General features: G+C 42.4%; 1 protein-coding gene across 6 annotated transcripts; it reads right to left on the bottom strand.

The window, feature by feature from the left end:
• Positions 1 to 27,549, bottom strand: GABPB2 (GA binding protein transcription factor subunit beta 2). 6 transcript variants are annotated; one of them, XM_044002967.1, is made up of 10 exons: positions 27,142 to 27,534; positions 26,045 to 26,181; positions 24,233 to 24,340; positions 21,640 to 21,807; positions 20,879 to 21,073; positions 19,343 to 19,493; positions 11,406 to 11,519; positions 7,299 to 7,484; positions 5,358 to 5,497; positions 1 to 4,677 (listed from the first exon to the last, which is right to left on the bottom strand). In XM_044002967.1, the coding sequence occupies exons 3-10, from the start codon at positions 24,338 to 24,340 to the stop codon at positions 4,378 to 4,380; spliced, it is 1,362 nt and encodes a 453-aa protein (XP_043858902.1). In that variant the 5' UTR covers positions 26,045 to 26,181; positions 27,142 to 27,534; the 3' UTR covers positions 1 to 4,377. The 6 variants fall into 6 exon arrangements, with proteins under 6 accessions (XP_043858902.1, XP_043858904.1, XP_043858901.1 ...); XM_044002969.1 differs by lacking the exon at positions 27,142 to 27,534 and adding an exon at positions 26,786 to 26,818; XM_044002966.1 differs by lacking the exon at positions 26,045 to 26,181 and having other exon boundaries at positions 27,142 to 27,469.
• Between the last annotated feature and the right edge of the window lie 154 nt (positions 27,550 to 27,703).

The following is a 27,703-nucleotide window of genomic DNA, read 5'->3' as shown; positions in this document are numbered from 1 at the left end:
AAAACAATTGTACAAAAATTGTAAATATATATAATATATATCTGTATATGTATACATACACACTCATCAGAATCAAACACTATTTCAATAACATCCTACATGGAAAAAGGAAAATATTTAGGTTTTCCTAAAAGTGTCTTGTATATAAAACTGTCAAACAACTTGAAAAATTGAGGGCACTTGGAGCAATGGTTTCTGTGCTGAGCGGTTTGAGGGGGAGAGGCACACTGGGGAATGGGGAATAGGAGGCTAGTGAAAAAGGCAAAGCAGAGGGAGTCTGTCATGGCTGGTAACAAAGCAAGATCTCTGAAGCAAAGAAGGCAGTGTGGCTGTAGGTTGTGACCTACATTAATTCTCAGAAACACCCTCCAGAAGGTCAGGGTGGAAGAGATGGGGATAGGGCCTGTAGGGGGAAGGGCAGAGAGAGACAGGAACTCATACACGGAGAATGGAAATGACCAAGTAATTATGTTGCCCAGTGTGGAAAAACCTCATTGTGGTAAGTGCAATGGGGTCAGAGAGGCAGGGGATGGGAGGTGGAGACTTGGGGTCACAATTTCCTGATGATAACATGACTGTTGGCTATTCCACAGTCTAGAAATGTCACCAGCATCTCCATCCCCTTCAGCCTGGTGAGTCTCAGAAAAGCCAGCACCTGGGGTTCTGAGCTACTCACAGCCTCTCTTGCTGGTGATCCCCACATAGAATGTAAGGTGGACATTCAGAGAATCCATCCAATGAACAGGAATGTGGGCCACTCAGCCACCCTGTGTGACAGAGCGCAGCACAGAGGCCGTTAAATCCCAACATCGCTCACCCTCACTTCTGCCTCTAGCCTCTCAAGGTTGGGTGTGCACAGCTAGAAAAGAAGGTGTGAGGGAGGCAGCTGTCCAGAGAAATCACAAAAGGAACGTCTTCATTTAGATTCAATGTTCTGGGATAGCCTCATCTGACTATAGATCACTGGGGGAATGGTGACAGGAACTCCCAACATGGCCACAAGGCTGGGAAGGAGAGGCACAAAGTCGGTTTCCTCTCTTTTCTGGCTCTACTTTGAAGGCTCAAAAGCCCAGGCTGGAGCATAGTCATAGTGAGAAGAGATGCCTGGTCCATCCTACTGAATTACAGAGCTCCATTTGCAATGCTGGATGCTACCGTAAAACATCCAGCACCCACGGCACCAGGCATACCACATGCCAAGCAAAGCCAAGGCCAGCCCTAGATACTTGCTGCTCCTTCACAAAGGAACCCAAACCAAGAAATGAATAGTTTTTCTTCTTTCCCTCACGCCTCTGCAATAATCTAAGGAGAAAAAAATACTTCTTACAGACCCCTTTGTTACTTTCATTCTACACAGTTTTTCCTCAGAGGTGAACCCCAAGGAAAAGAGAAAACATGGAAAATGTATGTGTCTGTGTTTATCTATACATACATACATACATGCCTGCACATATATATACACACATATGTAAACAGAAGGTACCAATAAAATATCTGAGTCATACAACTCTACTCCCTAAACAGACAACCCTATGAAGAATTCAGTTCTATTAAAGCAAAATAAAGAAAATAAGTCAGAGGAAGTATTATTTAAAGCTATGGTCTGTGGGGGGTGGGGAAAACATTAAAAACAAACACATGTGTGTGTGTGTGTGTGTGTTACATATGTATGTATCTTGAAACTAGTTCTTTTAACCAAAAGGTCCCCACAGGGGCAGTGAAGGGAAGGGACTACAAATTCATATATCATTTTCCCTAAAGTTGAGGAAGAAGGAATTTCCACTTCTTCCTTTTTGAGGAAAGAATAAGACAAATCACTCTTAGACTAAAATGCAAATGGAAGCTTGGGGGTTTCTGACAGTAATACTGACATTTCTGAAGCAGCTTTTAAGAGAGACAACCCCTGGGGCCCCAAATTTCCTTCTCATTAGTACCAACTCTCTAACCATCTGCCTGGGGAATAGGGCCTGTTATCTAACCTTTTGTGACTGTTCTGTCAATAAGCCCTCTCTGACCCTCTGAAGCCAGATCAGGGAAGGAGGAGCTACCATGTGGTTCCCTAGAGCTGTGGCAATTACCTACCCCAGAAAATCCCTAGAAGATCCACAAAACTACGGGAATTACAATCATTTAACATCAATCTCTCAAGCCACCCTGATTTGAACCACTGACACATAACCAAAGACCAAGTCCTGCTTCCCTTCTCCAGAGTGTTAAACTCTATTCCAAGGGAGTAATTATGACAGGGTAGCTGGTCCACTCTTTTCCACCAATCAGCCTTTAATAGACCCCTGTCACCACAAAAGATATCTCTACCACCCACCTCCATGACCTACCAGGAACACTGACATTTGAGAAATGGGCAGAGGAAAAAAGATTCCAATTAAGATTTCAAGAGTAACTTGTATCCATGTGCCAGTCAAAATGGGAGTGGGCAAAAGGAAGTTCTGGGTGCATAGTCAGAAACTGGCAATTGCCGGACAAAGAAGGGAAAGTAGGACACTTGGACCACACCTAGAGGCCAACATGGTTTGGCTTGAAGAACTTCTATGGATTTAAAAAAATGCATTCAAGTCAACACATTAAGAGAGAATATAAGACCAAAGACCCCTGAAATATACTTTGTTCAGCTTTCCCCTTTTGCCTTGTTTCAACCCAAAACGATGAAACAACACACACATAACTAGCCCCTGGCTTCCCAAAGGGAAGCTGAAAACAGAAAAAACACCCTCAGTGGAATCAAGAGTTTGTAGGGCCAGGGTCTCCTTCCCAGGTCAGGGGAGGCCTCCAAGAGCCACCCTGCTCCATGGCAGGCCACAGTGAAGGAGTGGGAGAGACCTGATGGAGAGAGCCACTAGCTGAGACCAACTTCCAAAACTGATTAAACAAATACACAGCAATAGGGCCAAATCCAGTTGTTAAATTTGTTTTTGAGGTTCTGTTTCCAATCTATGCTAAGTCCAAATTGATTCTGAAACTCTGGAAAACTGCATCAAATTGCTTGGTTAATCAAGGTAAATGGAGCCATGTTAACTGTCAAGTTTGTTTTCCAAATTAAAAAAGCATGTTTTCCTCATGATCGCTAATTAAGACAACCATATTCTAAACAGTCATTCCAGTGTTTACTTGGCTCATCTCTCCCTGGGTTTCTTCCCCTGCTTTGCAACAAAAGAAGAAAGGCAAAGCTAGAATGGAGGGGGCCCTTCTCTGAAATATAATCCTAACCCACCCTTACATTCCCCTTCTCCTATGTTCCTTTATAAACATTTTTTTTCTGGAAAACAAACTCTACATTGGCACATATGAAAAAAGAAGAAAGAAAACACTTTTCAAATGTCATGGCTTTTGGTGTTTTGTTTTAAGTAGTCCTTGGTAAAGTCTTTGGTTCCTCCTGATTTTACAACACTGATAATTGGGATTTAGTCATTCAACGTGGGTCAACATTCACTGAAGGCACAGCACCACTTTACTAAAGGCTGGGGGGAGGAGGGGAAAGGCAGGCATGAATGGAGAGAGATAATTAAGGCAAATTTACTCATCCCAATCCAGATGAACACAGAATAATGAAACCCTCTTAGCCATACCTCTGATTTCTGCAAATATGAGGAGATGACTCTAAACACCAGGGAAAGGCACAGGTGGGTCAAGAAAGCTGCTAAGAAACCTAAGGGTTCTGAGCTGAATACCAGGTACAAAAGAGGTCTCTTCTATAAGGCCATGCATCGCCTTGAGTGGACTCTACACACAACCTCCTGGCTCCTCTGGCTGCCCCATATCACTTGTGTCACTTTGGATAAGTACTGGCAATCCTGGCTGTCAAAGACTTTGATTTCTTAGACTGGCATCTCTGTTGTGACATAAAACAGCTTCAAGTTTTGTCAGGCCATTGCCTAACAGTTGTTTTCAGTGCAGGCAATTCAGGGCAGCTGAGATCAACAAGTTCTTCTGAATATAGGATATTCCCTTTTTCTTCTTCAAATCTCATCTAGTAGGCAGGTATGCATCGTAAATTCAAGGCAAAATTCAGGTCACATGGTGGTAATTTTACTAAGGAGCCTGGGTGTGCAGGTTTAAAATTAGAGATCTATTTATGAAAGCAAACAAAAACCCTAAACCTTTATGCTTGAAACCAATTTTGTGAACTGAGAAATTTGGTCCCCATTCTTTGGGTCCCAGAAGACATCTCCTCGTAATTTATGTTTTAATTTTCCAGTTGCACAAAGAAATCTCCTCTGAGCCCACAGGGCTGTGTCCTATTATTATTTTCTTTTTTAAATGTCCTCGATATTTAAAAAATATTCTTATGGGTGTTGTTTTTTGTTGTTTCTTTTTTTAAGGAATAAAAAGAAAGGGGGATGTGAGCTAGAGGCCTGAATGTTAGGATGCAACAGTTTCCATGGCAACATCAGCATGAGGTTCCACAGTCCCCGCTGACCCTGTAACTTCTGTCCCCCGCCCTTGCACCTCTTCTTCTGTGACCACCAAGGCATCCACCTCCGCCACCTCCTCTACCATAGTGATCTCAGTTCCATCTGGCTGCTGCTGGGCCATAGCCTCCAGCCTGAGACGATACTGCTCCGCTTCCTGCTCTTTCTCCCGCAGCTGATGTTGGTATTGCTGGGCCCTGCGATTGGCCTCCCGGAGCTGCTGTTGTAGCAGTTCTCTCTCTGTGTCTTCCTGTCAAAGCAACCCATAGTCAGTTTGTGTCTGCCGATCCCTGGGTGGGAAGAGAATGCTTTGGTCCTACATCACATCTCCAACCAGATGTCCATTGGCATTTCATACTCAACAGACCCCAAAGAGATCATTCTTTCTCCCAGACCCCCCCCCCACTTCTCAGCTCTCCCATCAGACAGTGGCTTCTTATTCTCACTCACCCCCCCCCCCATTCACCTGATGTCCAATCTTGCCATTCTTTACTCGCATTCTCAGTCATGGACGTGCCCTTCTCTACACTCACAACACCTCCACCTCCAGACGGGTTGCCTCACTACCTGCTTGGATGACTGCTTAGCCTCCTGCCTAGCCCCCCTGACTCAGGCCACTCCCTGGGCCACCCTTCCTCCACTTAGGGTCAAGGTGGTTTTCCTACCGCTCTGGGCTGACCACGACAGCTTCCTACTCAATCTGAACTCCAGGGGGTCCTGCTGCCATCAAGAGCGTCAGACAGAAATGCTGTTTGGCCCTTGTTAGCATGGCTCCCTTTGAATCCCCTCCCCACATTCTGCCAGCCTGGTCTGCTGGCCCACTTGTTGCTCCTCCTTGACACTCCCAACCCCAGGCCTGTGCACTGGCTGTTCCCAAGAGTGCTCTCCCTCCTCACCTCTTCTCTCCTCCACCAACACCAAGAACATTACCTTGCCTTCATCCACACTATCTGTCACTTGTTCTCTTCTTTGTTTCTTGGCCACCGGCAGCTCCCGGGCTGCTTCCTCCTCTTCTGTTTCCTCTTCAATAATGGTCTCCTCTGCAACCTGACCAGCAGGTACAGTTAGAACTACAAGCCAAGGGACACCAAGGGGAGGAAGTGAATACACAATAAAAAATATGTCTTCTTTTCTGTGGGTTTGGGGATTCTCTACCCAAAGAAATCAACACTGAAAAGTCTAACTGGTACCTTTTTATTATATACACTGTCTGGGGAACTCAGATAGGAGTATGGAAACATTTCAAATCTCTTAAGGGTGTAGGGGTACACAGTCAAAATTATTAAAGCTCTGTAGACAGTCCCAAGCCTAGACCCAGGCATGCTGTGTGGTAAACAACCAAGAACAAAGAATTAATTTTCCTATTTGTACAGGCTGCTACGGAGGTTTGGGAAATGGACTGGTATACTTACTAATGGGATTAATGGAGATGGAGTGAAATAACAGGAACAATCTAAAGAAGACCTAAAGCACCTCTCTGAGCCATTCACAACAGGATAAAACTTCTGAGTTACTCCAAAGAGAGATACTACAGTTCATGGCAAACTTGAATTAACAGAAGTGAGCTATGGTAAAGGTCACTTAAAACAGACTTTCTGTATTTGCCTTCAGGATGCTTTAGTCTATTTGTCTATGTTAAGTTGACTTTACAACTGATTTGTATTCCTTGCATATGCTTCAAGTGACAGTATATCTGAGCCTCCTCCCATGGCCATTCCCACTAGAGGTCAAGCTAGGAACTTAAAATCTGCTGTGGGTAATCTACAAATGTAGACAATTCACAAAATGTAAAAGAGTTGATGGTATGTCAACGCATTTTTCTGTTAAGAGTATTACTAGCTGTGTGACCCTGGGCAAGTCACTTAACCCCAATTACCTCACCAAAAAAAAAAAAAAGAGTAATCTAGACACAGGGATAAGGCATAGGCCCTGTGATTTTGTTTGGGTGAGAAAACTCCCTCTACCAATTCAGGCTGGCACTTTCTCTGCAGTTTGTCCCAGAGAGGTGTCCAGGGCATGGAAAGGTTAAGTGACTTGCCCCAGCGTCTCACAGCCAGGAAGTATCCTAGGTGGAACTCGATCCCGGGGATTTCTGATTAAAGGCTAGTTTTCTTGCCACTGCACCAGGTAATTCTAATCATCTCAACACTAGCATATTCTACATATAAACAAAATTCCTAATGAATCTAGCCTCTTACCCTACTTAAGTCAGCTTTCACCCATTCAACAAGTTCAGTAAAGTGAAGTCTCAAACCCACCAAATAAGTCCTAAAAAGGATCTGGGAACATAAATTGATGAGCTTGTTATCAACAATTTTCTCAGGTCTGAGATGACCTAATTTTACTATAAATAAAGTTTTTATTCCTTTTTACATTTCTCTTCCCTCTGTAGACAAAAAAAAATTTTTTTTCAATGAATCTGAGCAAGGGAAAAGTCTCATATAGCATCACGAAAACAAGAAAACATGGGATTCCGAATAGAAGTTAGAGCTTTGGTCAACACCTGAGTCATAATGGAGTGAGTACACTGATCCTCTTCTCACCCCCAAAATATTTTTAGAAGCAGTGAAGGAAGAAGAGACAAGCTGACTTCATCTTTATGCCAATCTTTGCAGCATCCTACAACCTGTACCAGTCCCTCCTCATCCTAACTTGCTTTTACATTCAAGAGAGTTAAATTTCTATTCTGTCGGGGCAGCTAGGTGGCTCAGTGGATAGAGCACTGGCCCTGGATTCAGGACTACCTTAAGTTCAAATCCAGCCTCAGACACTTAACACTTACTAGCTGTGTGACCCTGGGCAAGTCACTTACCCCAATTGCCTCACTTAAAAAAAAAAATTCTATTCTGTCTTCTAAACAGGGCAGCTCACCTTGCTGTCCATCTTGCATAGTCACAATGAATGGGTGTCCAATACCACCAGTGGGAATTGCAGTCTGGAGGTTACCCAGGGGGACTCCATCAGTCACTATGGTGATGACCCTTTGGCCTCCACTCCCCACCACTTGTTGGATTGCTGAGTCAACAGAATTTGCCTCCATGATTTCTTCGGAATTGGCTAGAGATAAAAGAAGTATAAAAAGATTTTGTGTTTTTTAAAAAATCCCAGCCCTTTTAAAACAAGAATATAACCCTTTGTTTCCTTGAAATAGTAACATTCAAAAATCAGATGAAACCTGGAAGTCCTGTTAGACCAAACAATTCATGAGCAAGTTACACGATCCTAGTGACAATAAGGAAAGAATAAAACTAGCTCACACAACAACAACAAAAAAGCAAATCTGAAAAGGGGCATTTTATTTTATTTTTTTTTATTTTACATATAAGGTATTTTATTTTTCCCGTTACATGTAAAGATAGTTCTCAACTTTTGTTTATACAAGCTTTACAATTTCAGATTTTTCCCCCTCCCCCCTCCCTCCCCCCTCCCCTAGACAGCAGGTAATCTGATATAGGTAATATCTATATCTGATATAGGTTATATCTATATATCTCTATCTATATACATATATCTATATACACATATATATACACATAATAACATTAATCCTATTTCTGCATTAGTCCTGTTATGAGAAAAAAATCAGAGCATTGATGAAAAACCTCAAAATAGAAAAAACAACAGCACCCAAAACAAAAGAAATAGTATGGTTCATTCAGCATCTATACTCCACAGTTCTTTTTTTTTTTTTCCTTGGATTTGGAGATCTTCTTCTATCATGAGTTCCCTGGAACTCTTCTGTACCATTGCATTAGTGAGAAGAATATAGTCCATTACAGTAGATCGACACTCAATGTTGATGATACTGTGTACAATGTTCTTCTGGTTCTGCTCATCTCACTCATCATCAGCTCACGTAAGATCCTCCAGGTTTCTCTGAACTCCTCCTGCTCATCGTTTCTTACAGCACAATAGTATTCCATTGTATTCATATACCACAACTTGTCCAGCCATTCCCCAATTGATGGGCACCCCCTCAATTTCCAATTCCTTGCTACCACGTAAAGAGCAGCTATAAATATTTTTGTACATGTGGGTCTCTTTCCCCTTTCCATGATTTCTTTGGGAAAAAGACCTAAAAGTGGTATTGCTGGTTCAAAGGGTATGCACAGCTTTATCGCCCTTTGGGCATAATTCCAAATTGCTCTCCAGAATGGTTGGATCAGTTCACAGCTCCACCAACAATGAATTAGTGTTCCAATTTTCCCACAGCTTCTCCAACATTTATTGTTTTCGAAAAGGGGCATTTTAAAAAACGACCGACACCATGTTAATACGTTCCCCTTTTCAGATTTGTTATTTTGTTGTTATTGTGTGAGCCAGTGTTGTTCTTCTTTATTATTGTCAAGGTCTGCTCCTTTAAAATAAGTTGATGGGATGATAGAGCTGTACAATTCCCTCAGTTGTTGTCACTTTGCACACAGGATGTAGTTAAAAGTGTATGCTGGTGAATCAGGCACCTATTACATGCAAGAAATTGTGCCAAGCATGAGGGATTTAAGGGGGGAAAAATCTAGAAAAATATTCTCAGCTTACATTCTATTGGATGTTTAGGGAGAACAAGAGGCATATTTAACACAAGGTAGACTGAGAAGGGAAAGATTACTGGGGGATGCTGGGAAAGGATAGGGAGAGGCTTTACAAAATAGGCAGCCTGTAACATAAGCGCTGAAGAGCCAGATTCTGATAGATGCACAGAAGGAAGGAAGGAAAACCTTCCAGTCCTCGGGGAGAAAAACCTGTCAAGTTCAGGGGATAGGTTAGCTAGCAGTTCACAATATTCAGACTGAATATACTTGAGTACTGTTATAGGAAAATCAGAGGCTCACATAAGACAGTCCCTCCTCTGTAGAGCTCCAGAGGACTAATGGGAGAAATAGGGCTTTTCACCATGCAGTTCAGGTAAACTTAAGAGATTTTAATCAATGGTCACTTTGATAAGATTAAAAAGCATGAATACATAGATCAAGAGTCTTATTCTCAGTGGCATCTGCGCACTGAATTCAATTCAATAAGTATTTATTAAGGGTCGATATAGTGGACACCAAGCCTGTTCCTGTTTAGTTGTTTTTTCAGTCATGTGCAACTCTTTGTGACCTCATTTTGGTTTTCTTGGCAAAGATAATTGAGTGCCATTTGCCATTTCCTTCTCCAGCTTATTTTACAGATGAGGAAACTGAGGCAAAGAGGGTGAAGTGACTTGTGCAGGGTCACACAGCTACTATTTGAGGCTAGATTTGAACTCTGGAAGATGAGTCTTTCTGACTCCAGACCTGGCATTCTCATCACTGTGCCACCTAGCTGCCCCAGGCACTGGTATACAAAGATGAAAATGAAACAATCCCTACCATGAAGTAGTTCACATTCCATAGAGAGGAAAAAAACATGTACACGGAAGATTAAATACAAAATATTTACAAAGTAATTTGGAAAGGGAGGCAACAAGGACAGCCTTCAGTGGAAGGCAGCACCCCAGCTGAGCTTCGAAGGAATTGTGAGTTTGGGGGACTCTTGGCCCTTCTCTTCACTCCTACAGCCAGCACCCAGTTTAGACCTGTCACCTCTCTGCTGGACTGCCGACAGCCTCCTAATCACCCTCTCACCGTAGTCAAACACTCGCTCATCTGTGTAAACACAACTGAGCTATGGCAAAAACACAGATATGCCCAAATAATCTTTGTCAGACACTGGTCTGCACAGATCACTTTCCTATTCAAAAACTACAGTAGCTAAAAGGCTAAGAAGCCAACACCAGGGCTTGACAGTGAAGGCTCTTCATAATCTGACTTTAACTCACTTCCCCAGCCTTATCTCATATCTCAACTGCCCTTCGTGCCCTGTGCATTCCATGAACCAGCCATACTAGACTAATAACTAACAGCTCCCCCAGCCTCACAGCCCATTTCCTGCCTTCCTGCATTTTTTCAAGACTTCCGTTATGCCTGGAATGCAATTCCTCTTCATTTCTACCTCTCCAAATCCTCATCTTCCTTGGAGGGTTCAGCTATGAAGCCTTCTCTCCCTCCTCAAATGACCCTGTATTTATGTCTTTGCACGAACAGAGTGGTCCTCCGGCAACAGAAGCTTCTTGAAGGCACAGACTTACCTATTTTGTCTCTGCCTGGCAGAGTAAACTTACTAAAGGTTCACTGAACTGAATGGGGACAGAGCATTATCAATATCACTATGCAAGTGTTAATGATGGAGATAAATTCAAACTATTTGCCCTTTGTTTTTTTTTTAGTGAGGCAATTGGGGTTAAGTGACTTGCCCTGAGTCACACAGCTAGTAAGTGTTAAGTGTCTGAGGCCGGATTTGAACTCAGGTCCTCCTGACTCCAGGGCCGGTGCTCTATCCACTGTGCCACCTAGCTGTCCCTTAAACTATTTGCTTTTATGTGTGAACTATAAGAAAGATTCCCTGAGGGGATTCCTGAAATATTCTGGGAGGATTCCTTTCAGCCTCTAAACGGTCCTCGAGGGGTTGGGAACTGCCTTTTCCTTAGCCCACAGCTATGGGAAGCACACTTGACCACTACCATATAAACAATAAAGAAAATCAAAACTAGACAACTTGGAGGACACGTGCAACAGCAAAGAGACAGGTAACATTCCTACTTCTTTTGATATAAGACATCTCAGCTGGCTATTCAGACTCTAAGAACATCAGAGTCAAAACATGTCATAAGATATCTCTGAAAGATCTTCCGATACAAATTAAAACACTTCATTCAATATGAAGCAACTGGCGTCCCAGCAGACACACCAAGGTTGCAAGGACACAAAGGAATGACTCACATTCTCTGATATCATTCAGCTGACTGATTACATCACTTAGCAACTTTTCTTTCTGATGTTCAATGAATCCACATTACCTTTTTTTGGAACTGCCTCTAAGCACAATTCTTTTTAATTTCATGCAAATGAAATCTGAAAAAAATAAAAAGGACTTTCAGCAGTCATATGCTCCCTCACTTACCTGTGGTTCTGTGGGAGTTGGAAAGGGGAGCTGATGCCTCAGCCAGAGCAGCCAGGGTTGCCAGCACAGAGGTGGTAGGATTGGAGAACTGTACTGTTGATGTATGGGAATCACCTATTAGGGAGGAAAAGGCAGATGATGTCCAGCAAAGTCAGGGTGATTAGAGATGAACTAAAATACAACAATGGACTTGATCTTCCCTGCAATCAACACTGACGTGCATCATGCTGAAATAAACTTCTGTAAGGTCAGAAACAAAACCCTTCCCTGAAATGAGGGTAAATTAACAAGGTGGGTAAATGGACAACTGAGATTCCCCCTCTGGCTCCCTCCAAGAGGTGGGTCCGATCTGGTTGCTCTTGTTTAGCATCAGCAGCTGACAGGTCCAGAGCAGCCCCCACCTTCCATTCTTTAGCAGCAGCAGCAGCCGCTGCCAGTGAGCACACAGCTTCCCTTACCCCCAGACTGCCACGGTGGTTGAACACTTCCTTCTCAAGATTTCTTACTGATCACTATAAGGGCAGCCATGGTAAAGTTGAAAAGAGCAGTGAATTTAGAACCAGAAGATGTGGGTTTTTGCCATGTTTCTGATTCTTACTGTATGTGTGACCTTAGATGTGTCATTTAACTTGTCTATTTCTTTACTTACAAAATTCAAACTACCTCATCAAGAAGGCTGTTGTGAAAATCAAAGAACATAAGGACTTTGCAAATGGAACCGATTATTATCATTGCTACACCATCATCATGACTGTTGTTGCCCTTGTCTTTAAAGCAGAATAGGTGAGCAGGAAGGAGCTAGATGGGGAAGACTTTAACCCAGAAAAGCAATTCTAGGAGAAACTAGAATCTCCCCATGAAAAAAATCCAGATGGTTTTAAAACTGGATCAATATGTAAATATATGTTTGATGTTAACACTTGATTATCTAGTCTAATTCTGCATTGGCTTAGTGCTTTTGGTCTTATGACTATCCTACCCTCTATTACTATCGAGACTGTTATCTCCCAGAAGGCAGGTTTATTATATGCAGGAGTGCCTTGCTCTATGTACTGTGTTCCCAAATCAGCTATGCTTAAATACAATTTTTGTGAAACAAACCACATTTTAACGTTGCATTAACATTTTGGAAATAATCTATCTTCTTTGCTGACTGGCCTTCAACTGACAATAATTCCTAATGCTTTGGCTTTGTAACTAACTGTAGCTCTAGCCCCTCAGTCAAGGGATTTAGATCTGTAACTCCTAAGTTTCACAAATCTCTGGAGGTGTATTTTTTATGACATGAAGTATCCTTTCATAATATAAAAACTGTTTTAGTTTTCTCATCTGTCAGATTGCTAAGCTTTTTTTGATGGTGTTAGTTGTCATGTTCTTCTGCAACAACTTCTGACTAAAAGACTGTCCCTCTTCTGAAAATAATATAATCTTGATTACATTAAAAATAGAAAACATTTTTGTACAAACTAAACCAAACAAATGAAATTAGGAGAAAAGTTAAGTGAGAAAAAATCTTGTAACACATTTTTCTGATGAAAGTCTCATATCCTATATAATATAATGAACTGATTCAAATTTATAAGAAAAAAAGATGTTGCCCAATGGTCAAAGGAAGGCACTTTTCAAAGGAAGAACCTCAGGCAACCAAAAACCATATGAAAAAATGTTCCGAATCACTAATAATTACAGAAATGTCAATTAAAGCAACTCTGAGTCTCCACCTCACACCTATCAGACTAGTTAAGATGGCAAAAGAAGAAAATGGGGGGAGGGGCCAAGTGGCACTGTAACTATTGGAATAACGCCACCTGCTGGATACTAACTGTAGAAGAGTTCTGCCCATGAAGCAAAGGTCTTTGAGGGCAAGACCAGGAGTCTTGTCTTTGGTATCAGGAAGTGACGCGGACTAGTGGGAGGAGGAAGGAAGAGACTGGCGCGGAGTCTCGGGCCTCTTTCCTCTGGACTCTGGCGGAGAAGGGAGCTAGAAATGTGCTCTCCCTTTAATAGATAGGAATCTAGGCCTTTTTCTCTCTCTTTACCAAATTCTTATTCTCCTTAATAAATGCTTAAAAGTCTAACTCTTGCTAAAGCTTATAATTTATTGGCGACCACTCATTAGATATTTTAGACAGTTTAGCTAGAATTTTAGCCCTTAACAGCACAGTGGATAAAGCACCAGCTCCAGATTCAGGAGGACCTGAGTTCAAATCTGGCCTCAGACACTTGACACTAGCTGTGTGATCCTGAGCAAGTCACTTAACCTTCACTGCCCCACCAAAAAAGAAGAAGAAGAAAATGAAAGTTTTTGGAGGGCCAGGAGGACAACAAGCACACTTAGTAACTGCTGGGGGAGCTGTGAACTAGGTCAGTTGGTCTGGAAAGAAATATAGAAAGTAGGTCTCAAAAGTTACTAAATTGTGCATCTGTACCCTTTGATCTAGGATGAGATCTATACTTCAAAGAAATCAGAGAAAGGACAAAGGGTCTCACAAGAGCCCCAAATTAGAAAGGGGGTGTTCTCCTCCTGGGGAATGGCTAAGTAAATTAGGGCATATGAATGGAAAAGCTTCTTCTGCCATAAGAAATGAAGATGTGCAGTTTCAGAGAAAATCAGGAAGGCTTCTATGAACTGATGCAGAACTAAGTGAGCAAAACGAAGAGAACAATTTATACACTAAACTGCTCCAATAAAATAAATAAATAAAACTTTATAGAGAAACACAACTTTGGAAGACTTTAGAACTCTGATCAACGCAATGATAAAGTCCTGAAGACTGAAGGTGAAACATGCCACTAACCTCCTACTAGAGAAGTGATGAACTTAAATTGCAAAAGAGATGTATACAGGGTGCTTCAAAAGTCTTGGTGCAGTTTTAAACTTTAACAGCTTAAAAATAATGAGCTATTCATGATGGAAAAGGCTCTCCAAATCCAGAAAAAAGAAAAAAAAAAGGAACTGTGGAATATAGAAGCTGATTGGACCATATTATTTCTTTTGTTTTTGGTGCTGTTGTTTTTCTTTTTGCAGGGCAATGAGGGTTAAGTGACTTACCCAGGGTCACACAGCTAATAAGTGTCAAGTGTCTTGAGGCTGGATTTGAACTCAGGTCCTCCTGAATCCAGGGCTGGTGCTTTATCCACTGTGCCACCTAGCTGCCCCTGTTGTTTTTCTTTTTTGAGGTTTTTCCTTTTTGCTCTGATTCTTCTAATATAATATGACTAATACAGAAATATGTTTAATGTTATTTTATATATATATATATCCTATATCAGATTACCTACTGTCTAGGGGAGGGAGAAAAATTTGAAATTGGAAATCTTATCTAAACAAATTTTGAAAACTAAAATAAATAAATAAACAAACAAACATTTTTTATTAAAAAAAGTAATGAGCTATTACTAATAATATTAACCAAAATAAATAAGGTATTAAAGCTTTTACTTCCACTAAGAGTTTTGGGACACCCTGTATTTTGGACCCAATAGTTCTTGTTGAGATTGTTGTTATAAAAAAAGAAATGGAAATTAAGGAAATGCCCTTAAATTGGAGATGGCTGAACAAATGATAATATAAAGGCACTAAAGTGGATAAATCACTTATTTTGGAATTGGAAGACCAGAGTGAAAAATCCTACCTCAAAGCTTATAAGGTGTGTCACCCTGGGCATGTCACTTAACTTCTATATGCCTCACTTTCCTCTATAAAAAATGGGGATAACAGCACTTACCCCACAAGGCTGTTGTGAGGACCAAATAAGAATTAATGTGTGTAAAGTGCTCTTTAAACCTTAAAGGGCTAATGTTTGCTATTTATATAATTATTATATGAGTGCAATGTAATATTACTGAGGCATAAGAAACGATGAAAGGAACAGTTTGAGAGAAGCTTGGGAAGACTTGTATGAACTGATGGAGAGTGAGGTGAGATCTGAAGGAATGCACACAACAACAGCATCGTAAAAGCAAGTCCACTTTTTTAACACTCTGACCAGTGAATGACCAGCCATACTTCCAGGGTCCAGCCAATATGGGAATCTGCCTATTTGTTACAAAGGCTTTGTTTGTTTTGGGTTTTTTATCTTTTCCCAATAGGGGTGGGCCTGGTTAGGTGGAAGGAGAGGGAAGTTCAAGAGAGACTCGCCAAAAAAGAAAGAAAAAGAAAAGAAAAGTGGGTCGTTCAAACATTTTCTTTAAGTGCACAGAAGAGAACGGAAGGTCAGCAAGGAGGACAGACAGACAAGTAAGACTATTTTGAAAGTTACAGGTTGAATTTATTAGACATTTAAAAAGAAAAGCATGTTGTACATCAAAGAAATGCACAGTTTTGCGTATGATCTTTTTTTCCTTCTGTGTACCAGTCAACAAGCATTTATTCAGTGCTTACTACATGCCAGTCACGTATGAGGAAATCGTCCTTCTATCCACGGTCTCTCTGAAGTTCAGAATTTTTTCAAAAACAAAGTTCTTGAAAGAAATAGAATTGCTAGCATTATCTCCTACTGAATTTAAGGTTTGTAAAGCCTTTTACAAATAGCATCTCGTTTGATCCTCACAATAACCCTGAGAGGCAGATGCTGTTATTTTACAGCAAAGAAAGTGAAGTGACTTGCCAAGAACGCCACATCTCGTAAATGTCCGAGGCAGTATTTGAACTTGGGTCTTCCTGACTCCTGGTCCAGCGCTCTGGGCACTGTACTTCAAAGAAAGGAACCTGCTCAGGAAGCCAAATGGCTGGAGTCAACAGGACTGCCTGACCTCCAGGAGGGGAAGGCAGGGTCCAACTATTATCCATCCCCTGATGCACTTTCTTGGTTGGTGATTGTCAGCCACAGCAAACCCTAGAGTAACACCTCATCTCAACTGAGGAAAACATGCAACCATCTATCTTTAAATTCCTCATAAGGGTAGAATGCATGGGAAAAATCACCTTGGTGGAATCAACTCATCAGAACTCTGCTTTGCTAACCCCTGTGACTACTTTTGAATGGCTTTGTACTTTGGTTCAATCGTTCACCCAAATTCCTTTTTTTTTTCTTCCAATTTCCTTTTAACAGAGAAATGAATGAATAAGACTTCCGTGTAATTCTAAAATGGTCTTCCACACACAGAAATGTTCTGAACCATGGTCTCTGATACTTAAGTCAATTATAACTAACAAATACACTAAAAAGGCAAGTGACATCTCAGACCTCTCCCAGAAGCATTTAGGATGAGATAGTAGACTTTCTCAACAACAGCCTTTCCTTGCTCCTAGAGGACATAATCTAACATTGAAAAATATTATAAAGTGTGTTTGGGGAACAGAATGATTTCTTTATAACTTGAAACATATGATCAAAAGGCCCACACCAGAATTAATTGGAGGCCTGAGATAAAGGAGACAGTCACCAGCTAGCCAATCTCAACGTTAGTGATAATTAGAGCAGATCCTAAAGTAATTACTGTAAATCCAAAGGCAACAAGCTACAGCCATCTTAAATTTGACAGAGCTAAGTGTTAGCCTGATGAAATACCAAGCCTTGGTTGGCAATAGGTACTTATGGAAGGCAACAGAAGCAAGGAAAAATCAAAACCTCAAGAGTATCCAAAAATTACTTATATTAAATTTCGGAATGTATTATGCTAAAGGGCAGCAAATTTGTCTATTTTCAATTTTAGAAATTAATCTGTACTTTCTCAGAGTGTGTATAAGCTGATGGTTGGGGGTCACTGGCCTGGAGAATACCATGTTATAGCTCGGGATTTGAAAGATGGAACTTGAACTCTCCAATCTCAAACACCAAGATGACATATATTCTAGTATAAATTCAACCTGTTTCTCAGAAAAAGGAACACTTTAAAGTAATAGACACCAAGAAACCGAAAATGTCAAAATGGAAAAGAAAACTCTTTAGCTGAATAGCCTACCCTGAATTTTTCCTGCTTCTTGTCTCTCCCCCTTCTCTACATGTATTTAATAACAGGAAGGTCAGCAAGCTATAGGGAACTGCTGGGCAAACTGCTTCATGAGTAACACACCACTGTAAGGACATCACTTCAATTATGGATTGGCCTTAGCACCTCAAGTTTGTTACACCAATTGGCCATGAAGAGTTGAGTATTTGCCAAAAATGCCACAAAGTAACGTGATCCTGGTTCATGAGAACAGAGGCCCCAGTTCTGTCTGCAGACCAGGCCAGTTCAGCATCAGAAATACATTCACTCTTCGATTCCCCAATAACAGAACTTTATTTGAAGGCTATCCAAAGTCATGTCTTGGGGGCAGCTAGGTGGCGCAGTGGATAGAGCACTGGCCCTGGATTCAGGAGGACCTGAGTTCAAATCTGGCCTCAGACACTTAACACTTACTAGCTGTGTGACCCTGGGCAAGTCACTTAACCTTCATTGCCCTAACAAATAAATAAATAAATGAATGAATGAATGAATAAATAAATGAATAAATGAACAAACAATTCATGTCTTTGAGTGTGGCCTATGGACAGTGTTTTTGTGTCTGAGCACCATTAAAAAGAATTGTTTTTTAAAATTACACATTTGAAGCGAGAGGTGGCTTATGGCTTACAAAAGGAAGAGCAATATTGTCCCCTAGTGGTCAAACCAGAGAAAACATTGAGGCAATTTGACCATTTATAGAAAAGAGATTTTTTTTTCTTTAAATAGTAGTGCTGTATTCTTTCTCTAATAATTGGAAAATCACACCAGATTCATTAATCTTCCTTTTAACTTTTTTTTTGTTTTGTTTTTGCAATGAGGGTTAAGTGACTTACCCAGGGTCACACAGCTAGTAAGTGTCAAGTGTCTGAGGCCAGATTTGAACTCAGGTCCTCCTGAATCCAGGGCCAGTGCTTCATACACTGCGCCACCTAGCTGCCCCCTTCCTTTGAACTTTTAAACTTCAAGTTAAGGATTTTCTAAAAAAGTCAAATATCAAGTCAGATGAAGTTAATGGAACAAAAAAAGAGAAGCCTCAAATTCCTTCAGTTTAAGACAAATATTTGTAAAAAGAACCAATAAATAAACTTATTAAAGTACTGGTCTGCAAAAACTACAAAGACTTCATTTCTAAGCAGCCTGCAAGGACACGCTCTTAATTTTCTTAGTTACATAACATTTCAGAATTACATCTGGATTTAAAATTTTCAATAAATTGCTCTTTTTCTATAATTGCTACACCTTCACAACATGTATATTCAATTCGTTTTGTTATCAACTGGCAAACACTTCTCCACTTTTATTTGGAAGCATAGCATTTAACATATTAAATACAGTTCTTCAGTAGTAAGCTTCATTTTTAATCAGAAAAAGTACCCCAAATATATTCACAGAATCATATATTTAGAGTTAAAAGTCATCATAGAGGTCTAGTCCAATTTGAAATAAGGAAACTGAGACCCAAAGAGGTTACATAAACTTTCCAAAATCACAAAGGGAGAAAACGGCCCAGGCTTAATTTGAACACAGGTCCTGATTCCCAATACAAAGCTCCTTTCACTGTACCACACTGCTTTTATTCTCTGACATTTTCCCCCAAAACAGGAATAAGGATAGAAACACAAATGTAAGCTATTAAGAAATCTCTTCCTATTTATCCTATTTACAGAGATGATGATGACAATAACTTATAATATCTATTATGTGCCAGGCACTGTGCTAAGCACTTTACAAATAGTCTCATTTGATCCTCACAACAACCCTGTGAGGTAGGTGCTACTATTATCCTCATTTTATAATTGAAGCAACTGAGGCAGCAGAGGTGAAGTGACTTGCCCAGGGTCACACAGTATCTGAGGTTGTATCTAAACTCAGGTCTTCCCGAGTCCCAGCTCAGCTCTGTGCACTATGGCTCCACCTAGTGCTTCTCTAATATAAAGGAAAACCAGCTATTATCCTATGGACTTTGGATATGGAAATCGGCCCCCTGGTCGATGGCATGTTACCTGCAGTGGTTTTGGTGCTGGCTGAAGACACAAGGCTGGCAAGGTTGACGACTTCTCCAGCCGTGAAGATAAAGGGAGCAGCCATTGTCATCGTGCTGGTCACCGGGTTGGCTCTCTCAGGGTTGGTATTCACCTGGTTCTGCATTGCCTCCTACCAGACAGGGCATGACTTGTCAAAGTCAGAATGCTGATTATAGCCTTAGTTACACAGTTACTCAACAGCTCCCTTGACAACACTCTACCATCCAGAACCAGTTCCAGCACAAAATGTCCCAGGAAAGTCAGTATTCGCATTAGGGCTGCTGGGATTTTTTTATCAGACAAAAGAAACAGAGACATTAAGTTACTTTCCCAAGGCTGTTTATATCTTAGAAAAACAAAGTGCTATGGGGTTCAAAAACTCTGAAGATAGGCAAACCACTTAACTTTTTTGTTTCTTACCTCCCCTAATGAAGGGACTAGACTAGGTATTCTCTACTATCTCTTCTGGCCCTGAAAGTATATGATTCCACACAGTTAGGAATCATCTCCTGAGTTTGCAACAACCAGGCACTCCACTTTTCCTAGGAAGAAATGCAAAAGCATGCAGCAGCCCAACAAACAACTCTCCCATTGGGAACATGACCTTTGGAAGTCTAGTTCCCATACAGCTGAAGCCAAGATGGCCTCTCTTTACTTTCTGTATTATCACAAGCAGTTTTCCACAAACATGCTCAGGGCTAAAAAAATCCCTATTACATAAGGAAGTTTAAATAGGGAACTGAGAGTTGAACAGGGCAACAAGTCTGTAAGGAACTACTTATGGGGAAAACCAACACGAAAGGAATAAAAAGTTCCATCTATTTCTCATGTACAGTCAACTTAATCACCTAGCCATAAATTATCTACAACTAAAATTTTGAATTTTAACCTTCCTTGTGATCCCCAGCATGATTATGGGACAGCCTCCCTTATCAACTAATAGATATTAAGAAAACATGGAAGGAGATTTAAAGATCTGCCCAAGTCAAACATAACTGGAAAGGTGAACTTCTTGGAAGGAAACAATACAACAGATTCCAAAACCAAATAGACATAAATTTTTTTGATTGCCTATTCCATTATTCCCTTTGAGAAATACAAATTTTGAAAGCTGACTAAATAGAGCATCCTACACAAGACCCCACCCACTAGTTTTTGTTTTTTTCTTTTTTGCGGGGCAGTGGGGGTTAAGTGACTTGCCCAGGGTCACATAGCTAGTAAGTGTCAAGTGTCTGAGGCTGGATTTGAACTCAGGTCCTCCTGACTCCAGGGCTGGTGCTCTATCCACTGAGCCACCCAGCTGCCCCAAAGTATTAGACACTTGACACTTACTAGCTGTGTGACCCTGGGCAAGTCACTTAACCCCAATTGCCTCCCCCCAAAAACAAATTTAAAAATAAAAGTATTACTTTGAAAGGATTGGGAAAATTTAATTTTGAATATGTTTCTATAAGAAATTTCAACTTGTTTGACTAGTATCTAGCGAAATGACAGTTAAGTACAGTAGCCACGCACCTGAAGAATGACAAGGATCTCTGGGTTGTTCTTCTCCAGAGCTATGTCAAAGGCAGATTTGTCAAATTTGCTGAAGGCATGGACATCAGCTCCATATTTGATCAGCAGCTCCACCACATCACGATGATGGTGTTCTGTGGCCCAATGCAAAGCAGTCATTTTCAACATGTCCTTGGCATTCACATCTGCACCATTCTGCCACAAAAAAAAAAATTTTCATTCAGATGACAGATACAGCGCACTAGGAGTGAGTACCCATCACAAAATCTGAAGGATTACTGGAGAATTATACATATTTCAATTTGGATCATGCTTAAGTATCTTAGAAGGAAAATGCCCCCAAATTCTCCCCCTCAATGCTAATAAACATTCTACACAGACTGAGGACAGATCTTTTCAAGGACAGTACTGAGGAACTGGAACAGACAGGAGAGCAGTATTTCTCAGTAAAACAAAAAGAACATGTATTCATCTCACTGTAAGTATAATGAAATCGAAGTCCTTGAAAAACAACCAGGGACCACCTGCTATATTTTACGAGTGTGAGGAAGCTGACCTCTCTCCACCACTCCTACCCTTGAGAAAGCACAATCCTCCTGCCCCAGCAGCCTTGCTTTTCTACCCAACTCTCGGCCCACGTTCCCTCCTGCACATTCAGGCAAGTGAACCAGAGTGCTGGATAAGCCTCTGCAGGCCTGCCTTAGGGTAACAGGAATGTTTCTCATGTGAACATGACTCAACCCATCCACGTCTTGCTTTACCCGGACGAGCAGCTCCACGATATGGGCGTGTCCATCTGCTGCAGCCATATGCAAGGGAGTTCTGTCTACCTTAGTCCTGGCATCCCTGCTAACCCCTGCTCTCAGGAGTACTTCCGCTGTGGAATAGTGACCATACTGGGCTGCCAGGTGGAGAGGTGATGTTCCAAGCTGTGGAGAAACAACACTCAGTGAATGTGTGCCTACCCTGGACCTGACGCCAGGGAGGATGTATAAAGACAGGAACTGTGATCCCAGGGATCTATGTCCAACTGAAGCACATAACCTCCCTGAGAAGTCAGCACTAAAGACCTGGGAATCTCTTTGGTCACCTTCACAGCAGCCATGAGTAAACTTGAACTAACATATTGCCAGCTGTGAAAATATTACCCAAATGCTAAGGTGAAACAGTAAAACTCTCCAGTCCAAGGGGGCAGCTAGGTGGCACCGTAGATAAAGCACCAGCTCTAGATTCAGGAGGACCTGAGTTCAAACCTGGCCTCAGACACTTGACACTAGCTGTGTGACCCTGGGCAAGTCACTTAACCCTCACTGCCCTGCAAAAAAAAAAAAAAAGGAAGAAAAAGAAAAAACTCATCAGCCCTTCTCTGTAGAGGTAGAGGATTATGGGTATAGATATTGCAAATACTGTCATACTCAATTGATATGATGTTAAATTTGAATTGTTTCTCTTCTTTCTTTTATTCCTTGTTAATGTCTTACTGGGGAAGGGATATATTCAGAAATGAAAGTGATATTAAAACAAAAGATTTTGATCAGCTAAAAAATAATAAAAGTTGGGCCCTCAGGTAGAATTCAGTCAAGTAAGATTTCCTAGAAGAACTGACCCCTGAGCAGGATTTGAAAGTAGATGAGGAATATCAACTGGTAAAAGAATCAGAATAGAGAAATAGGGATTAGCAAATCATATGTAAAAGTCCTATTATGGAACAGAATTCTAGGATACTATAATGCATTTTAATAAAAATAACTCAGTCAAAAGATGCAACACAAAATGAGGTCATGAGACTGGAAGCAAAGGCAAGAGCATGCAGTGGAAAAAACAATTGTTTCTCAGCCATGGCCAGATCCCACTTGAGTTATCAATACTCTGCTCTGAAAGCTGAACACAGGCCATTCCTCAAGGTCTAGCACTCTCTATTTTAAGCTCCTTCACACTTAGCATCTCACATTTTCATTTTCCTTGTGATATGCATAACTGGGTTTAATTCACATTGCTCTTTTCAGATCTATTTACAGAAACATTCATTTCACAGGCTCTTTTTGTTCTTCCTCTCCCATAGAAGAGCAGTTAGCCCTAAGGCTATGAAATAATCTCCACAGAACAAGAGGAAGCTCTTTTACCAAACAGTTAATACTTGAGGAACCTCAAACCCGAGAATTAATCTTCATAATGTGGATCTCTGCTCCCAAAGCTGGCTTTCAAGTCTCAGGAAATTACATCTTTCTCTTTTAATTGTTAAAAGATTGGCAAAGGAAATTGAAAAGGCTAGAAAATTCCTATCAACCAGAATACAATGGTAAAAAGGGAGCCAAGACGTTTGTTGCTTTAAGAATTCATTCTCATCATACCGATTCTGTTGAAATTCAGGGAATTACACATGCTTCCAACCCAAGTACTGTTGTTGAGTCATTTTAGTCATGTCTGACTCTTCATCTGGGGTTTTCTAGGCAGAGTTTATGAGGCAAACAGGCCTAAGTGACTGACTAGCCCAGGGTTTACACAGCTAATAAATCTGAGTTCAGATTTGAACTGCCCCAAATACACTCACGGGAGAAATGAAACCTTTCAAAGACACGCTCAAAACCATTTCAGAAACACACAAGTCCCAACCATGACCAATATATCCAAAGGATCCGATTTGGAAAATTGGAGTAAAAAACAGCACATCCATCGTATCTTCGGGTATAACAAAAAGGGCATGAAACCTGGAACAGTGAGAATAAAGCACCAAAAAAGGTCTCCGGGTCAGAAGAGTCCAAGATCCTACTTCATCCTCTCCAAGTCACAGATCACCACAAACAGCTGGAGGCCACATTCTGTTTCTGTCCCCACCATGGATATTCTCAAGATTCAGTAACTCTCTAGAAAGACATTCCACAGCCTTGTCCTGTTTTCTTTCATGCTGAAGCACTGATGGGTGCAACAGGCAGGAGTTATAGGGCAGCAGACTGTGGCTACACATAAGGTGAACCTTCCTAGGGACTAGAGGCCTCCCAAAACAGAACGGATGGTCTTGGTGGGGAGGGAGCTCCCCCTTACCAGAGGTCTTAGAACAGGCTGGATGAGAACCAGCTTGAGTTTCTCTCATTTAAGGGTTGGACTCACTAACTTCTGAGGTCCCTTCCCATGATGGTAACACATGACTCGCTGATCTCTGCTTTGGGTAGCTCAGAAAGATGCTCTCGGGGGCGGCTAGGTGGCGCAGTGGATAAAGCATGGGCCCTGGATTCAGGAGTACCTGAGTTCAAATCCGGCCTCAGACACTTGACACTTACTAGCTGTGTGACCCTGGGCAAGTCACTTAACCCCCATTGCCCCGAAAAAAAAAAGATGCTCTCCCACCAAACTTACCCAATCCGTAGTAAAGGGGGCACCATTGGCCATCAAAGTCCTCACTTCATCATCTTGTCCTTTTCTTGCTGCTTCTAGCAACCTCTTCCCCAGGTCCACCAAAGACATCTTTATGCAAAAGAACAAGTATTTTCAGGAAGCTGTAACCTCCAAGACAAGAGTGTTAATGAAAATGCTTTCCTAAGACACATTTGGCTGACCTATTAGCAGCTCACCTTCTGATCTATCTCATCTTTTTTTTTTCTTTTGTGGGGCAATGAGGGTTAAGTGACTTGCCCAGGGTCACACAGCTAGTAAATTTTTTTGTTTGGTTTTTGGTTGGACAATGAGGGTTAAGTGACTTGCCCAAGGTCATACACCTAGTGTCAAGTGTCTGAAGCTAGATTTGAACTCAGGTCCTCCTGACTCTAGGGTTGGTGCTCTGTCCACTGTGCCACCTAGCTGCCCACATGATCTATCTCATCTGACACAAGTGATGAGCTGCCTGGGAGATGTACACATCCTAACTAACACTCCTTCACTTTCAGCCCTGAAAAAAGAACAGCGATATAATAGAATGACAAGTCCATTTTCTTGTCCTGGGTGTCAGTCAATAAATCAGCATGAACTCTGTGCCAAACATTATTTCAAGAAACACAATGCAAAGTACCGTGCATATTATACAGGGTATCCCAAAAGTGTTAGTGTAGCTTTAGGCTTTAATAGTTTAAAATTCCACTAAGTCTTTTGGAACACCCTACATATTATTTCCAGAGAGCATGGTGAATGCTTGGTTGTGTAAAAACCTCCTATCACAGACCACTGTTTGAAGAAATTAAGGAGTTCATGTTAGAAACCAGTATTTTATGACTTGTTTTGTTTTGGGTGGGGCAATGAGGGTTAAGTGACTTGCCCAGGATCACACAGCTAAATGTCAATTGTCTGAGGCTGGACTTGAACTCAGGTCCTCCTGAATCCAGGGCACCACCTAGCTGCCTCAGAAACCAGTATTTTATGAACAATGAGGGAATTGAGGTCAGTGTGTAGCACAACCCAACAGTATGCAAGTGGTTTCTGAATCAAACCAGTTTAGCACAGTGTGAGGGCACAGGATGAGACAAAGCCATAGTAAAGTCAAATAACTATTCTTGGCCTGATCTCTATCTGACTTAGTTCTATCACTGTATGACTCAATTTCTCCATTTACATAACATAAGATTATCATGATCCCTGTCTTCCAAGAATACTTCAGTTCTCAGAAAGGAATAAATCGTAACAGCTTAAGTTTCCATACTGTTCTAAAGTTAAAAAAACCAAAACACTTTCCTCTGGACAGCCTTCTTAAGTAGTGTACCCTCATCCTACAGATCAAGAAACTAAGTTTGAGAGAGGATCAGTGGCACTGTTGTGGTCTTGTTAATCAAAGGACAAGAGGAAGACACAGCACTCCGAGTCAGGCCTGCCAGACTCCAAATGTTGTACTTTCCATGCTCTGCCACGTTGTCTCCCCAAGGGTTTTGCCTTTATATATCAAATGGCAAAAAGGAGACTTTGCTTAGTGCTTTTGCCAACTCCGTCAAAAACTCCATTTAACTACTAGAGTTGGTTCCCTGCAGAAATGCATTTTCAGAAAATCTATATAAGACACAAACCTTACACACCTTGATCACCCCTACAATAACTGCTCCCAGAAGGAGGACCGAAGGAGCTAAGCAGTAAACTGCACAAACACTAGTATGAGACTCCAATTTTCTAGGGGAGCAGTTATTGCAAGTAAACATTAATTACATGACAGCTCTGAAAACCGTGACTCCTCCTAGAAGTTCAGCGTACCCCATTTCCGTTGTTATCATCATCGCAACTCTTTGGTAAGTGTTTTTCAGAACGAACAACCCCAGGCTTTGGTGTTGCCTGTGTTTAACCACTCATTTTATCAAGTGTCTTTCATCTCATTTTGAGGCCATCATCAGCTATAGGAGAGGAAAAAGTGGCGGGGGTGACATCGCCCAACAGAACACGAGGTTAACGTTACATTCTTGAAAAAGGTCAAGCACGGCTTTTATTGTCGAGCATCTCAAGTAAGGAGTGCGAATGATGCCTCGTAAAGCATCATCTTACCCATGTAAACTATGGACTCTGATAGTGGCTATCATTAATCCTATTACTGCCCCCCCCCAACCCTAAGGAAAAAAATAAATTATGCAAGATGACAGCGATTTGGGGAAGCGGAATGTCCCAACTCTCCCCTGGCCTTGCTTGGCAAGGCCGGAGCCCCCAGGCGCTGCGTGAAGGAATACGGCCGACCCCCCACGCAATCAAAGGGTCCGAAGGATGAAGAATAGGGAGATCACACTCCATGGGGGCAGCGGCAGCAGGATTTATTTGCGTGGAAACCTGCGCGGCTACTGCACCGTTTTCTGCCACCACGTGCGAAAATAAAGGCGCCCTGGAAAGGACGGGGGGGGGGTATCGAGAGGTGCCGAAGGGGCTACCCAAGCCCCAGCGATCCCTGCATTCGCTCCCTCGGGGGGGGGTGTGCAAAAAGGAGGCTGGGAGGACCCCGGCCTGGCGGACCTGCAAGAGAATGAGGCTGGGGAGAGCAAGTCCCTCTCGGTCCCCCGCCCCGAGGCCTCGCGATCGTGGGGTGCACACGTGGGGCCCCCTAGCGGCCTCGCCGGCGCCCCCCGCGGCCGAGCCTGGGCACCGGCCCGGTGCTCCCCGCCCTCTCCCAGACCCCTCCCCTTCCTCCTGACTCCATCCCCTTCCTCCAGGTCCCCTCCAGGGGCTCCCCGCGCCGCTCCGGCTCCCGGGGCTGCTCTCGAGCCCTCGGCTTCCGGGGCCGCGAAGGGGGGGAGGCGGGAGGGGGCGCAGTTGCGCCCGGAGCCGGCGCCCCCCCAGCCCCTCTCCTCATTCCTTCCCCGGGGACTCACCGCTGCGTCCCCGGCACCGCCGACTCTGCTCCCTCCGCGCCCGCCAGTTTGATCCCCTTTTCTCCCCTAAGTCGGACGCCCCGTTGGCAGTAGCAACTTTTTTCGGCTTTTTCATAAATGCTTATGGGGGGGGGCCTTTAACCCCCCCTCGTGGAGAAATGGAGGAGACAAAATGGCGGACCCGGAAGTGCTGAGGCCACCGAGAATCATCCCCGGCGGAGGAATCCGCGGTGGAAAACGATTAAAGATATCCCCAGTCTTGCAGAAGAGAGAGTCCCGGGGCCTCGGAGGTTCATTTTCTGAGTCCCGAGGCCTGCTGAGGGCGACAGACATTCTCCGAGGTCAGGGGTGGACGGGACTATTTTAGCGCTGCGGAGTGTTACGTGAACTCACGTACTACAAAGTCCCGGCTAGGGGCGGGGCCAGGCTTTTTTTTTTTTTTTTTTTTTTTTGGCGCCAAGAACGGGAAGAAACCGGGAGGATCTTCCTCCCGGTCTGCGGTCGTCTTGTGGGTGTCTCATCCCCCGGCCCCAACAACTGCGGTCCTTCTGACGTCCCGGAC

This window comes from Dromiciops gliroides, chromosome 4 (assembly GCF_019393635.1).
Source record: "Dromiciops gliroides isolate mDroGli1 chromosome 4, mDroGli1.pri, whole genome shotgun sequence".
NCBI lineage: Eukaryota > Metazoa > Chordata > Mammalia > Microbiotheria > Microbiotheriidae > Dromiciops > Dromiciops gliroides.
The sequence above is the reverse complement of the archived record's forward strand: the minus strand, read 5'-3'. Positions and strand labels throughout refer to the sequence as shown.